The 13,070-nt window shown below is 39.3% G+C and overlaps 1 protein-coding gene across 3 annotated transcripts in view; it reads right to left on the bottom strand.

Moving 5' to 3' along the window:
* Nucleotides 1-13,070, bottom strand: part of PHEX (phosphate regulating endopeptidase X-linked) — a 203,005-nt gene that overhangs the window by 17,485 nt on the left and 172,450 nt on the right. For all 3 annotated transcript variants that reach the window (XM_070502642.1, XM_070502641.1, XM_044764063.2), the window contains 3 exons: nucleotides 7,155-7,209; nucleotides 3,122-3,189; nucleotides 790-920 (listed from right to left, as the gene is read on the bottom strand). In XM_070502642.1, coding sequence (XP_070358743.1) covers nucleotides 790-920; nucleotides 3,122-3,189; nucleotides 7,155-7,209 — 254 coding nt within the window. The remainder of the gene's footprint in view (nucleotides 1-789; nucleotides 921-3,121; nucleotides 3,190-7,154; nucleotides 7,210-13,070) is intronic.

Below are 13,070 nucleotides of genomic sequence, written 5' to 3'. Positions count from 1 at the left end.
ATAGTCACACTGTGGACTTTTAGGCAGCCACTGAAAACTATGAACTAAAAGGACGCGTGTGTGTATGTGTGTGTGTGTATCTCTACATGAGCATTGGAAAAAGTATCAGGGTGATTAAGATAGATTCCAGGTAGGGAAGATAAGACTGATGAGAAGGAAAGGGGGAGGTAAAGACATAAAAAGAAAAGGAACAAAACTTCACACACACAAACAGCATGCATGAGATCTCATTTGTGCCTTTATGTAAATTTATATATGTATATATAATAGAAAATAAACATTTTACAAGCATATTTCTTTTGTTCAAATTTCTATAGCTAAGAACTCTTAGCCAATTCAGAGTCATTAGTTCAAATTAGTGAAGTTTTACTTCTATTAACTAAACTTAAGCAGTAGTTTGAAGGAAAATTTTTTTAATCATATGGATGTAGATTTACAAGAATTTTATTGTTTATCTTTGCTACAGGATTTTCTACATTAATCTGAATCTAGGAAAACAAACTAATGTTTAGGCTGTGATTCTCAAACTTTAGCTTGTATCAGAATCACTGGAAGGCTTGTGAAAAGACAGACTGCCAGACTACTAGCCCAACCTCCCCCACCCCTCTGAGATTCTGGGTCAGTAGGTCTGGAGTAAGACTCAAGAATTTGCATTTCCACAAGTTCCCTGCAGGGCTGGTGTTGGTGGCCTGGGAACCACACTTTGAGAACCAATGTTCAGAGGCAAGCTAATGTCCAAACGAGGAAAAATGACCCAAAAGATGCCCCCTTCACCACAATTGTACTCACATTTAAGCCAGCTTTCTTCCAATAATAGTTGCTATACTGGTTAACCATGCACTTTGTTTTTTCTTTAAACTTTTCTTCTGAGTCAACAGACCACCAAGGATCCAGGTTTCCATTTTTATCATATTTTCTACCTAGCAAAAAGTAAAGTGAAAAGATATTTGTATTATTTATGGAAACTAATTTCTTCATCTTCCCTTTCCCTCACTTCCATAAGCCTTGAAAAAGCAGCCCCAGCAGCAGGGACCACTCTTGGGAGCAGCTCCTGCCTTCTCTCCAGTGTCACAGGTTCATTGTAAAAAGGGAGGAAAGGAGAAAGAGGTTCGAGAAGTTCTTTCCTTCTAAGTTAACAAAGAGTATTTTAAAAATAAGATTCATTAACTTATGGCATGAACCATTCTTAACCAATCTTGGATTCTTTGTTTTCACCTGATCTGACCTCAAATGTTCTCTGAATTATGAAATGAAATGGCTTCTTTCAGAAAGCCCATGGAGGGAGTCAGAGCACCACTACCAGTGAAATTCCAAATGATCCATAGGAACAGCCTGGGTGAGTCATTCACACCCTGCGACCACAGCCCCTGACTCAGCCTTATAGCAACGTGTTTCTTCCAAGTTGCCAGGAGCCGAGAGACACATAAAACCTCTGTTATGAATCATTCCACAGCCACCAGTGTGGATGGAAGGCCCATCTGTCCCGCTTTGACAAGGAAAGTTGCTCTAAAAAGAGAACTTGGAACAAGAATGGAAATCTCCAAAACATAATGGGAAAAAAAGATTAGTTATACATGCTTTTTTGCTACAGGCTCACTCTTCGTTTTCTCTACACCCTTCAAAAAAAGAAGTTTGAGTGTATCTGTGTATCTGAACTATCTTCTATACTCAAGATTACTATTGGTTTAAATTTAATTATGCAGAGAACTCTTCATTGGACTTACAAGAAAGTCCTCTAAGCAAAGCTGTTAACTGGAACAATCCAAAGCTCTTCAGCAAGGTCAGATGCCACTACCACCACCCCCTAGGAGAGTATGGAGTCACTGTCCTCCACCCACTAACCAACCAATCATTAAATAGTTACTGGGCATATACTTATATCTGCATCGCACTGTTCTAAGTATTGGTTACAGAGTGAAATTGCCATCATTAAATTCTGTCCCTTGAGAGAGAATCCAGAAGGCCTCCAGAAGATTCTGGGGGAGAACTGTACTTATATTTCCTAAGGAAGAAAGGCCAGAACCAAGAGATCACTACTGGCTTTTGTTTCTTAGCTAAGACTCTCCTCTCAGATAAACCAAACATGCAAAGACAGAAAGTGAGGCTCTGGGGATTCAGAGGACTACAAGGCAGCTACATTTTAACAGGGAGTGGAGATCAGGGGAACAAAAAACCTAAGCGATTAAGGAATGGCTGGTGTGAGTACAGGAAGAATTGTCCAGAAAGAGAAGAACGAAAAGGCTCTCTGGCCCTGGGGTAGGCATCCAGGAAAGAATGTTGGAGACTACAGACATGAAAGAACATATACAATGTTGCCTTGCCTTGGGCCAGCCGGGTTCCTGAGTCTGCCTGTAACTCATTGCATGGATGTGGGTGTGATCATAATTTGCTGCTAATTCATAAGTTTCAGGGATTTCATGTGGATTTCCAATAATACTCCAAAGTTAGAGGAGGAAGGAATGCTGATTAAAAATGATGATGATTCTCAAAGGGCAATCATTTCTTTAGTTTATGCCATATTCTGCTCTTTCCTTTTGCTTAAATGTCATCAGGATACACAGTATATTCTATATTATGCATTATTAGGAAAGCACAGCCTTTTAAAAAAATTCTGAATATATGCCAGCATAGAGAAAAATAGAGATTAAGCATTGCATAATCCTTGAAATAGTATAAAGGAACCAGTCAGCCAAGCTGCAGAGTCCTAACTCGCTGAGTCCTAACTTGGCAGCATGTATAATCATCTTAGGAGCAGAGCTCACACCTCCAGGGAAAGCATCTCAAGATGGTGAATAAAGAAATCAAGACAAAGGGGAGAAGCTATAAAGCAATTCCTATAACCATGTGGCAGCACAGCAATCCTGATCTAAATGCAAAGCTAATTTAATTGAAATTACAAGGTCTTTTTTTCATTCTACCCCATCACCAATGGGAACAATTATTTATTTATTGCAAGCATCACAGCAAGACATGGCGAAAAGTTTTCAATCAGCAATCATACTGCCTTGGATAATCTTCAATCTATGAGGATGCCACTATGCAATGATAATAGCAACAATTAACATCCATATAGTCAACATTATCATAAAAGCAGCAGCTTATACAATGAACCAGTACTTACCATTATTATCAAATCCATGTGTAAATTCATGTCCAACAATTACTCCTATAGCACCATAACTCAGAGATCTATGGCATAAATATATAATTTGGAGAAAATTACAATCATGAATCTCAGAGCATAATCCTTTAATTTTTTTCAATGAAAAGCCATGATAATCTGTTTTCTAGTAACCATGGTAATAACAATCTAATAACCACACTCACAAAACTCTAAACACACCCTTCTCATTGAAATGGACAAAGAAAAATATAAATTCTAACATTTTCATTATGTTCATGTATGGGCCTTAGCATCCTACCTTGTGAAATCAGGGATGTGAAAGAGATGGGTTCTCAAGTCCCTTCCAGCCCTAAGGTTTCTATGATTCTAAATCTGCTCCAGCTGTAGTTTATATTTATAAACACCCAAAGCAGCAGCAGGGTTTGAAAAGATCCTGTCAGTAAACACACCATTTATTTTTTATCTGAGAATCTGTTGAAAAATCACTATAGACTTAGAAGTTAAATTGTTTTCCAAATGTAGTCATAAAAAAGGAATAAAGCAGAGATTAAAAGGGATCACCCTGCTTTCAAAGGTAGTCACGTTTGTCTGCTGCTGTGACTGACAAGCTCACAACTGAATGGCAAAGCCTGTGAAGCCTTAACCAGGTTCGGAAAAGGTGTTATATTATTTCTCTTCACCTCTGAAGGAACATGAGGTAGCTTACATACAAAGGTGACCACTGACAATTCCACCTGTCTGAATGCATATGCCCCTCCTCCCATCAAGAGGCAATCTATTTCCTTCCCCTTGAACCTGGATGGGCCTCGGGACTTGCTGTGACCAACAGAATGCAGCGGAAGGGGCCGGGTGTGACTCCTGGGCTTAGGCCTTGAGAGGCCTTGTAGCTTCCATTTTTTGCCACCTTGGAAGTCAGCTGTAATGTAAAGAAACTGGACTAACCAGCCCCAGAGAGAGAGGCCAAGTGAAGCAAGTAAGAGATGTCAAAAGTTGAGAGACTTCTAAAGAGAGAGGCCTGCCAGACCCCAGCCAGAAAGCCAGCCCAACTAGGGCACCAGACATGTGAGCAAAGTCATCTTACATCCTCCGGCCCCAGTTGAGCTGCCCCAGCCAACACTACACAGAACAGACAAACCGTCTCAGCTGAATCCTGCCCAAACTGTAGAATCATGAGCCAATATGTGGCTGTGTGGCAGCACTTTGTTATGTAGCAATAGATAACTGAAACAGAACCTATTAATGATATCTGAAGAAATTGATACAGTGGCTTCCACACGTGTGTGTCTGGGATCTTCTCTCTCAACTACAAGTTCCAAGGAGGCCAAACCCTTATCTACTTGATCACTGCTAAATGCTCTGTACCTAGTACACAGTAAGAAAGCAACAAAGATTTAACCAATTCATTAATTAACTTTACCACTTCATGCAAGTGACAGATCTATATGTAACTTCTTTTAGTCATTTAACATGTGGACAAGGATTACAGACAACTTAAAATCCTCGTTATGAGGATTCTTCCTGAGATTTGCAATTATGCTAAAAATATTTCGCAGTTGGTTCCTGACATGCAACATCAAAGTCACCCAGCAAATAGACAGGACCCATAAGCGGAAGGAAGGAGAATTTTTGAAGCAACATATTATTACAGGACATAATGATCCTTAACATGCTAATTGTTTGTCTCAACTATACCCAAGGAAGTGCTGTAAGATTTAATTTTTCCCCTTGGTGGCAATTCTTTCCTTTGTTATTTCTTTCCTGCAAGGTAATTTGCATTTGAAAAAATGCTTCCTACTGTTTTTCCATCATTGCAAACCTTCATTAAAGAAGTAAGAGTAAAATTATGCATTTCAATCATAGAACTATCATAGCAGTGTGGGATCAACTCGTAATTTTACATAGTGCTAATTTTTGCAGCAGTAGCTATCACTGTGCAGCCTGTAACATTCCATTTTTCCAGGCCTCTCAGCCCTGAGAATAGTACTCAGTCCTCTACAACCCACAGTTGATGCTATTGACTGGATGAATTTAAGGGATGAACAATGGAAGCTTAGAGGAACTGCTCTGCAATAAATGTCCCTTAAGAGGGACCGCTCCAATGAGCTTCCTATTTGCAAAAGATAATAGAGAATTCTGAAAATGATTGAATCATTGTAAGTTCCAATTCTCAGTTACATAATCACAATCCTTTGGACAAGAGACAAAGAAAAAGTAATTTTATACAGCTAAGACTGACAACGATAAGGTTTCATAATACTAAATTCACATCTCCCATTTTATCAATGGACATTATTTAAATTAGCATGTTATAAAAATAAGTAAACTTGTATGCCTTTTAATATGTGTCTGGCTGGCCAGAAATAAGAAGACTCCTACAGAGAAAATCCACCCTTCCAAAAATAAAATGGAGAAGACAACTATTTTTCCACCTACTCGGTTTCTTTTTTGTTCTTACTACCCAATGGGTTTAATATATGCACAGGATTTTCTGTCAACAACAAAACAACCGTACTGCTGTCTGGAGCAACCACGATCTCACACGATCATCAAGTAAAGACTACTCTACGTCTGAATTGGAAATTTACAAAAATCCTAGAGTTGGAAGCAGCTTTAAGCCCAGCTGGTTCAACCCCTTCTCAGAGGCATGAAACCCCACTACAAAAACCTGTTCAAATTGTTTTAAGACTTCTCCTTGGGCATTGCCAATAACCAGGAGCTCACTCCTTTCTGAAGTAGCCCATTCCCTGTTTGGGCGGTTCTAAATACAACATCTCTTCCTAATATTAGTCCGGAATCTCTTTCCTATGTCTTCTGTTGGTCTAGTGTAGTCTCTAGCTGAACACCACTGACCTCCCTGAATATAGTAAATCATTCTGTCACCTTAACTTTCCTTCAAAAATGTGAAGACAGTTATGAGGTTCTCCCTCAAGTGTTCTTTTTGCAAGGTCTTCCAACTTTTTTTCTTCAGTCATGAATTCTAGACGAGCATTTCCCAAAATATAGGGAAAAGAGGAGTTTAGGAAACTCTGGGTTAAAAACATTTAAATAGGGTTCTCTCTTGCAGAACTTCTTGGGAATTTTTATGCTGCTAAGTATTGTGATTCTCTCAAGTAAAAGGAATGGGAGGACGACTTGCCTCTATTACTACTTCAAAGAATACACACTTTAGGAAATGTTGTCTTAGGCCATTTACAATCCTGATTCTCTCCCCTGGAAACAATTCTGCTTGTTGATGTCCCATAATTAGACCCAACACTCAGGGGAGGGCAAAGGTGATGTGAGCAGAAAGGATATCAATTCACTGGTTCTGGAGGCTATCCATCCAGAACAGAAGGACGTATGGGAAGCCATCTCACTAGACTGTGATGACCATGTCTCCAGTATCTGCATATTTCTAAAAGATGCTTAATAATTATTCTTTGAGCAGATATCTTAATAGAGGATGGATGGCTTCACTGAGGACATAGAACTCTTACTCCTATAGCTACCCATGTTCTATTGCAAGTTTTTGAGCAAATAAGCTGTAGCCTATTAATACCCAAGCTCCTTACCTGGCATTCAGAGCCCTCCAATATCAAACCTCCACCTTCTTTCCCGTTACTTCCCTTCATATACCACTTGGACCAGCCACACTAGACTCTCTGATATTCTACAAGCACTTTCCCTTCCTTTTCTCACATTGTTTCTTACATTTTGAATGGTTTTAGACCCATCACCATCAACTCAAATTCTAACAATCCTTCAATGTCCAAATATTTGTAGTATGAGTCAATATATAAGTGAATAAACAATAAAAATGAAAGCTGTCTACGTATAAGTTGGCTTTCCTGTTCAGTCACACACCTTAGAACAAGAATGAGAAAACAAATACCTAAAATGGTGAGAGTCAGGCCAACCCACACCAGGTTCCATGCCCTCTTTTTGCTGAACAATCATCAGCTTTGGTTTTTGACTTTATATTCTGTGCTCTGACAAAGCAGCATGTTCTTCCTTACTTGTCCATAACTGGTTTCTTTACTAATTTACTTACCGAGGATATTCTGTTCCCCAAAAGAAAGGCTTCTGGAGCTCTCCTGCTGGAAATCCTGGGTGAAAGACAAAGAAACAAACAAAATTATACGGGATATCGAGAGATTGAGTCAATGATGACTACCTGCTTCCAGCTGTAGCCTTGGGGTTTCAAAGGCCCACCTGAAAAGTACTCCTCGTGGAGCTGGGAGCCCTCAAAGACATGCAACAGTCTCTAAGAGGATATTAATGTAACTGAGTTTGAAATAAGTGCATTGTATCAGTTTTAAAGAAAGAACCCATTTTGCATGGACACACTATTGGCAGTGTCCAACCTGCTGTGAACTGAGTTCCTTCATACATAGCATGTGCAGGAGGCCTCCAGCTGCCCAGTAGCTTCCCCTGATACAGAAAGGGCCAGCTTCATGGGCACACAACCTGTGTAATCACACGGGACGCCCCACACTGAAGGATCTTGCACTTGGTTTAATGCTCTGCTATTGCTATCTTGAAATCCTTGATAGTTTTACTTTTGAACTTGCTTTCATAATTAGAGCCTGAGGAGATAAGGAAGCATGCATGTGAGCAAAGGATCGGAGTATGATATGTATGCTCACAGGTCCTAGATGACCCATTTGCATACAGCATTCATGATGCTTCCCTCCAGGAGCACAGAACTCCAGTAGACCCACAACGCGTGGGAGTTCAGTGAAACTCAAAGTGAGTACAAGGGAAGCATGCTATATCTAGACTGAATAGGTGGGGGTTCTGACAGCCCCAAGGGGCAATTCCTTCTACTGGAACCAGAATTTGCTCTGATCACCAAAAGAAGGCAATGGCATTCTAAGAAACACAAATGACCAAGGAACTCTATCACATCCTTTCTTACTCCTCTTACTTCCCTGCAGTAGCCAACCATTTACACTGCAATAGATGACATAGAAGGACAGGGAGAGACAGGGTGACTCATGGTTTCTTTTCCTTTCAGTCTTTCCTTACATATCAGTAAGCCAAAAGTAGAGAGTATTGGTAGAAGGTGCATGTATTAAGAAGTGAAATAAAAAGAGCTGAGTTAGTTTTGTGCAACATTTCTACTATTCTGGTAAGAACAAAATATATATTCATGTACAAGCTACAAAATACAAACTGTGATTTTGGTGATTCCACATACAAGTTAAATGCTCTTATATTTACATTTAAAATGGGCATTGCACAATATAAAGATGAATTTGGTAAAATTATGCTAATGATTTTAAATTTTAGTTTTTCTTACAACTTATAACGGTATTAAATGGTAAATAAAACTACCATGCCAAGTCTAGAGAAAGAGGGACCGTGGAAGACAGGACAAAGCTTTATATTTTAGCACCTTTAACAGCACTTTCTCCTGATTGCTGAAGAGGGAGCCACTACATTTTCACTTTGCACTGGGCCCTGCAAATTATGTAGCTGGCTCTGGATGCAGGTGAGTGGGAGAAATGTTTTGCTTTGCCGCTGCAACTCACCACTAAATTTTGTACCCTGGGTTGATCCTAAGAGCTGCACTTAACAAGTTATCAAGCTGGGAAGGCAAAGCACAGTAACAAAAGAGAGACAGAGAGAGAGAGACGCCTTCTGCAGTGTCCTTGCCTGCTCCAGAGCCACTGCTCAGGGCCCCTTGAGACTGCAAGCTCTTTTATGAGTTAAAATGTTTTCTCTTCCCTCTCGCCCTCCCAACATTCTACCTCCCCTCCATGACAAGGCACTATGAGGCGAAGTGAGGGTAGGGAAGCAAGTTCTTAATTTAGAAGTGAAATGTTAATTCTATATAACTAGTATACATATTCCTTCTATTTTCTTAATAATGTCATAGCTTGAGAATTCGAGGTGCAAAATCCTAATTGCAAAACAGCAATGGATCCAGCTAGTAGTTCTCTTTCTTCCTGCTGCTTTCACATAAAGGACAATGCATCTGACTTTCAAGGGTAACGCCATATTAACTTCATGATTTCTACATTTTCTGATATCTTTGGCATCTTTACATCACTATTCCATCCTCTTTTTTGATGATTACTTTTAGTAAGTCATTCTGACTTGGAGATAAATATATGTAAATATATTATATATATACGCAAATAACAGTGTTTACATGAAAATTCCATCTCACACAATATATCATCAAAAAGCAATGATATTCCCTACTAAGAACAATGATCATAAACCAATGTGATTTAATTATTAAATCATTATGGCTTTCCTGCTTGGTAATGTGCCCAGCTGGAAGCATTTGTGTCCACTGCCAACCTCTTTACAGAAAACATCTGACACCTGCATGAGCCTCATTTCTGCTGCTGTTGCAATGAGAGGCCTCAGACAGCACACTCCTCTGATCAGCTGTATCTGCTCAACTTGTCGGGGCCATGGAACCCAACACTGATCAACAGCAGAATCTGATGCCCTCAGGACTATTCTGCTAAAGTGAATAGATTAACAGTTTAAGCTGCATTTTTGGAGACGTCAACTGGCAAGAGTGATAGATGGAATCCCAACAGGGCGAACTCAATATCTTATCTCATAAAGTGGATAAGTTGTATTTAGCAAAGGTAGAAGTAAAAAATAAATGGAAATGGAATTCTTTCTCTTTCCCTTTTCAACAGGCTTTTCTTACATTTTCTTGCGTATCCATTTTCTTTCTTTTTTCCCCCATTTCAGCACTGCCTCACCACTTGTTTCACATCTTTAAAGCTCCTTTTTTATCAGTATATTTACGGGAGGCATTCCTCACAGAGTAAATGTGTGTGTGTATATATGTACACATTTACATACACACACACATATGAGCGATAGGAAAGGAGGGAGAGGGAGGAAAGAGAAACTATTAGATTGACAAAAATTAATAAATTTGATAATAGGTAATACTGGCCAGGAAGCACACTGGTAGGAATGTAAATTGTTGCAAGCAGTTTGAAGAGCAATTTAGTCATCTCTTAATGGTTTAAATGCCATTTTAAAAATGAGTAACTACATGCTGATATGGAAAAAGCTCCAAGAGATATTAAGTGAAAAAAAGAAACTAAGTGAAAAAACAGCATTCAGTCCTGTATGGGGTCCTTTTATGGGTGACATATGTGTAAATGTATGTATCGGTATATACTGTCAGTTCTGCTATAACACTTACCATTGCAAAGGCAAATTTGTTCCAACGTGATTGAACATATTACGGGAAAAACGGGGGCATAACTCCAATTTCACGTTTGCTTATGTCCAATTTTGTCCATGAGAAATGTTAAATGAAAGCAGAAAAACTCACCCAAATGTACTGAGGCCGTATAGGAATACACAAAATGCACACATCCCAACATGAACCAGCTACCTCAGTTCACCGCATGTGTCAGAAGCCACATCCACCCACATCTGGTGTTAAAATCTTCCTCCCAATTTCAGATAACCCACCGTCTACCGCTACACTATAACTCACAAGCTGCAAGCTCTCCAACACCCACTTCCACAAGCCAAATTCAGGTCTTGTCAAGGGAAAGCACCATATTTACTGCGTCATTTATGTATTTATCTATTTAACATGTGTAAAACTGCGCTGCCAGCCCTGGTGGTCTAGTGGTTAAGATTCGGTGCTCTCAACATCGAGGCCCAGGTTCGTTTTCCAGTCGAGGAACCACACCACCTGTCTGTTGGTTGTCATACTGTGGTGACTACATGTTGCTGTGACACTGAAAGCTACGCCACCGGTATTTCAAATACCAGCAGGGTCACCATGGTGGACAGATTTTAGCGGAGCTTCCAGACTAAGACAGACTAGGAAGAAGGACCTGGTCACTCACTCGCGAAAGAACTGGCCGTGAAAACCCTATAAATAGCAGCAGAGCATTGTCTGATACAGTGCCAGAAAGGGAGAGGGTGGCGCAAAAAGACCGGGCAGGGCTCTGCTCTGCTGTACACAGGGTCTCCAGGAGTTAGAATCTACTGGAAGGCACTAACAACAACAACAACAAAACTGTACTATCATTTTTATGAGGCTCCTAGCTTTTGTTGTCATGTGTCACCAATAAAGTTTTTGATTGTTATGTCCCTAATTTCATTTTGCCCATAAGCCCTATGGCTTTTACAGCACAATTTTGCATAGTGCAGTGATGTCTAGGAACACAGATACCGCGCTATAGCAGAACTGACCGTATATGTACACAAATGCATCCACGTATATATGTACATACATATATTCCTGCCAGTGGTTCTCAAATTTTATCAGGCATCGGAATCACCTGGAGGGCTTACTGAAGTACAGATTGTTGGGCTCCACCTTCAGAGTTTCTGAGTCAGTGAGTCTGGAGAGGGGGCTAAGAATGTGTATCTCTAACAAGTTCCCTGTGACACTGATGCTGCTGGTCGAAGAACCACTGCCCACTCACTGGCTTGTGTGCTCTGTAGAGTCATGACTAAATATGTTCATTGCTGCATTGCTGTAATTGAGAAAAGTGTGCAACAAACTAAACGTCCAACAGGATGGGAATGACTTAATTATGGTATAACCATATCATGGACTGCTATACAGCAAATGAAAAGAGGTAGGTCTTAATATTCTAGCATGGAAAAATCTCCAAGACATGTTGTTGGAACAAAGCAAGGCACAGATACAGACATATAAATATCATTTCTATTTTTTAAATAACTATCCTATCAGTGTGAGTATATGTATGTAAATACACAAAAAAGGTCTGCAAAATACCTATCAAACTGATCACAGTGGTTATCTGTTGCAGATAATTGGGATGGGGGTGGGTTGTTAAAGGGGCTTTGGGCATAAATGTAATGTTTTAAATTTTGATTAGTCAAAGGCAATCAACTTGTGTAATTAAAATTAACTCTTAAAGAAATAAATGTGTGCATATTATAGAAAATTCTTCTAAAGGTTATCCAAAAACAGTTTACAGTTAACTAAGCTCACATGGTAGTATTTTGCTCTTGCACTTGTCAACACTAGCAAATTTCATTCCTATTTCAAGCAAAAATACAGATTGTGGTTATATAATTCCAAAGACTAAAAATCTGACAAAAGAAAATACTGGTATCTTTATGTTGTAATAACCTCATTATTTCCTAGTAAAAATTTCTCCTCTTCAAATCTTCACCTGGGAAAACCACTAGGGCCTGCTTTTGGTTTTCTACTTGGGTCAACCTTTTGTTTTTACTAGAGTTTCTCACAACTCCCCTATCAGTGAATACTGACTAACCTAGTTGGAGCCTTAGCAAAATGCTGACCATAAAACACATAGAGTGCTTTTGTTTAGGAGACAGTTGTCAAAGTACTGATCACATTCGGTGGGCAATTAACCCAGGCAGGGTCAACTATTTGACCTTTATAGTCATAAAGTTATATCCTGACTACAGCTACAGCTTTCCAGGAAAAGTTAAATGCCTTGATGTGTCTGGGTTTCAGTGTCCATTTTATTACTGTAATATCACATTAATTAGGTTTTTTAGTATAGACAAATCTGGAGAATAAAACAAAATTAGCCCATTACCCCACAGCTCAGACCTAAGAACACAAACATATATATTCATAAATAGCAAATTCACATTGTATGAAGACACATGTTTCATGGAGAAACATGAAAAAAATTAATAATTCCCCTTTCTTCCCACCCCTCTCTCTTCTTTCTACTACTGTCTACATTGCTTGCTTCAGATATTTGCTCAAATGTAACCTTCTCGTTAAGGCATTCCCTGTGATTTTTAAAGGAGAGAGGTGTTATCCTACCCCCCTTTCTTGCTTTACATCTCTCCATAAAACCACCATCTATGATACTCTACATTCTACTTATTCTGTATAAATTACTGTCTGTCTTTCCTCACCTAGAATGCAAGCTCCATAACAAAATAGATTTTTATTTATTTTTGGTATTCTTTCACCGTGATAGCTCCAGAGCTAGAACAATACCTGGCA

This window comes from Equus asinus, chromosome X (genome assembly GCF_041296235.1).
Source record: "Equus asinus isolate D_3611 breed Donkey chromosome X, EquAss-T2T_v2, whole genome shotgun sequence".
In the NCBI taxonomy this organism is placed as follows: domain Eukaryota; kingdom Metazoa; phylum Chordata; class Mammalia; order Perissodactyla; family Equidae; genus Equus; species Equus asinus.
This window is presented reverse-complemented; position numbering and strand designations above follow the sequence as displayed.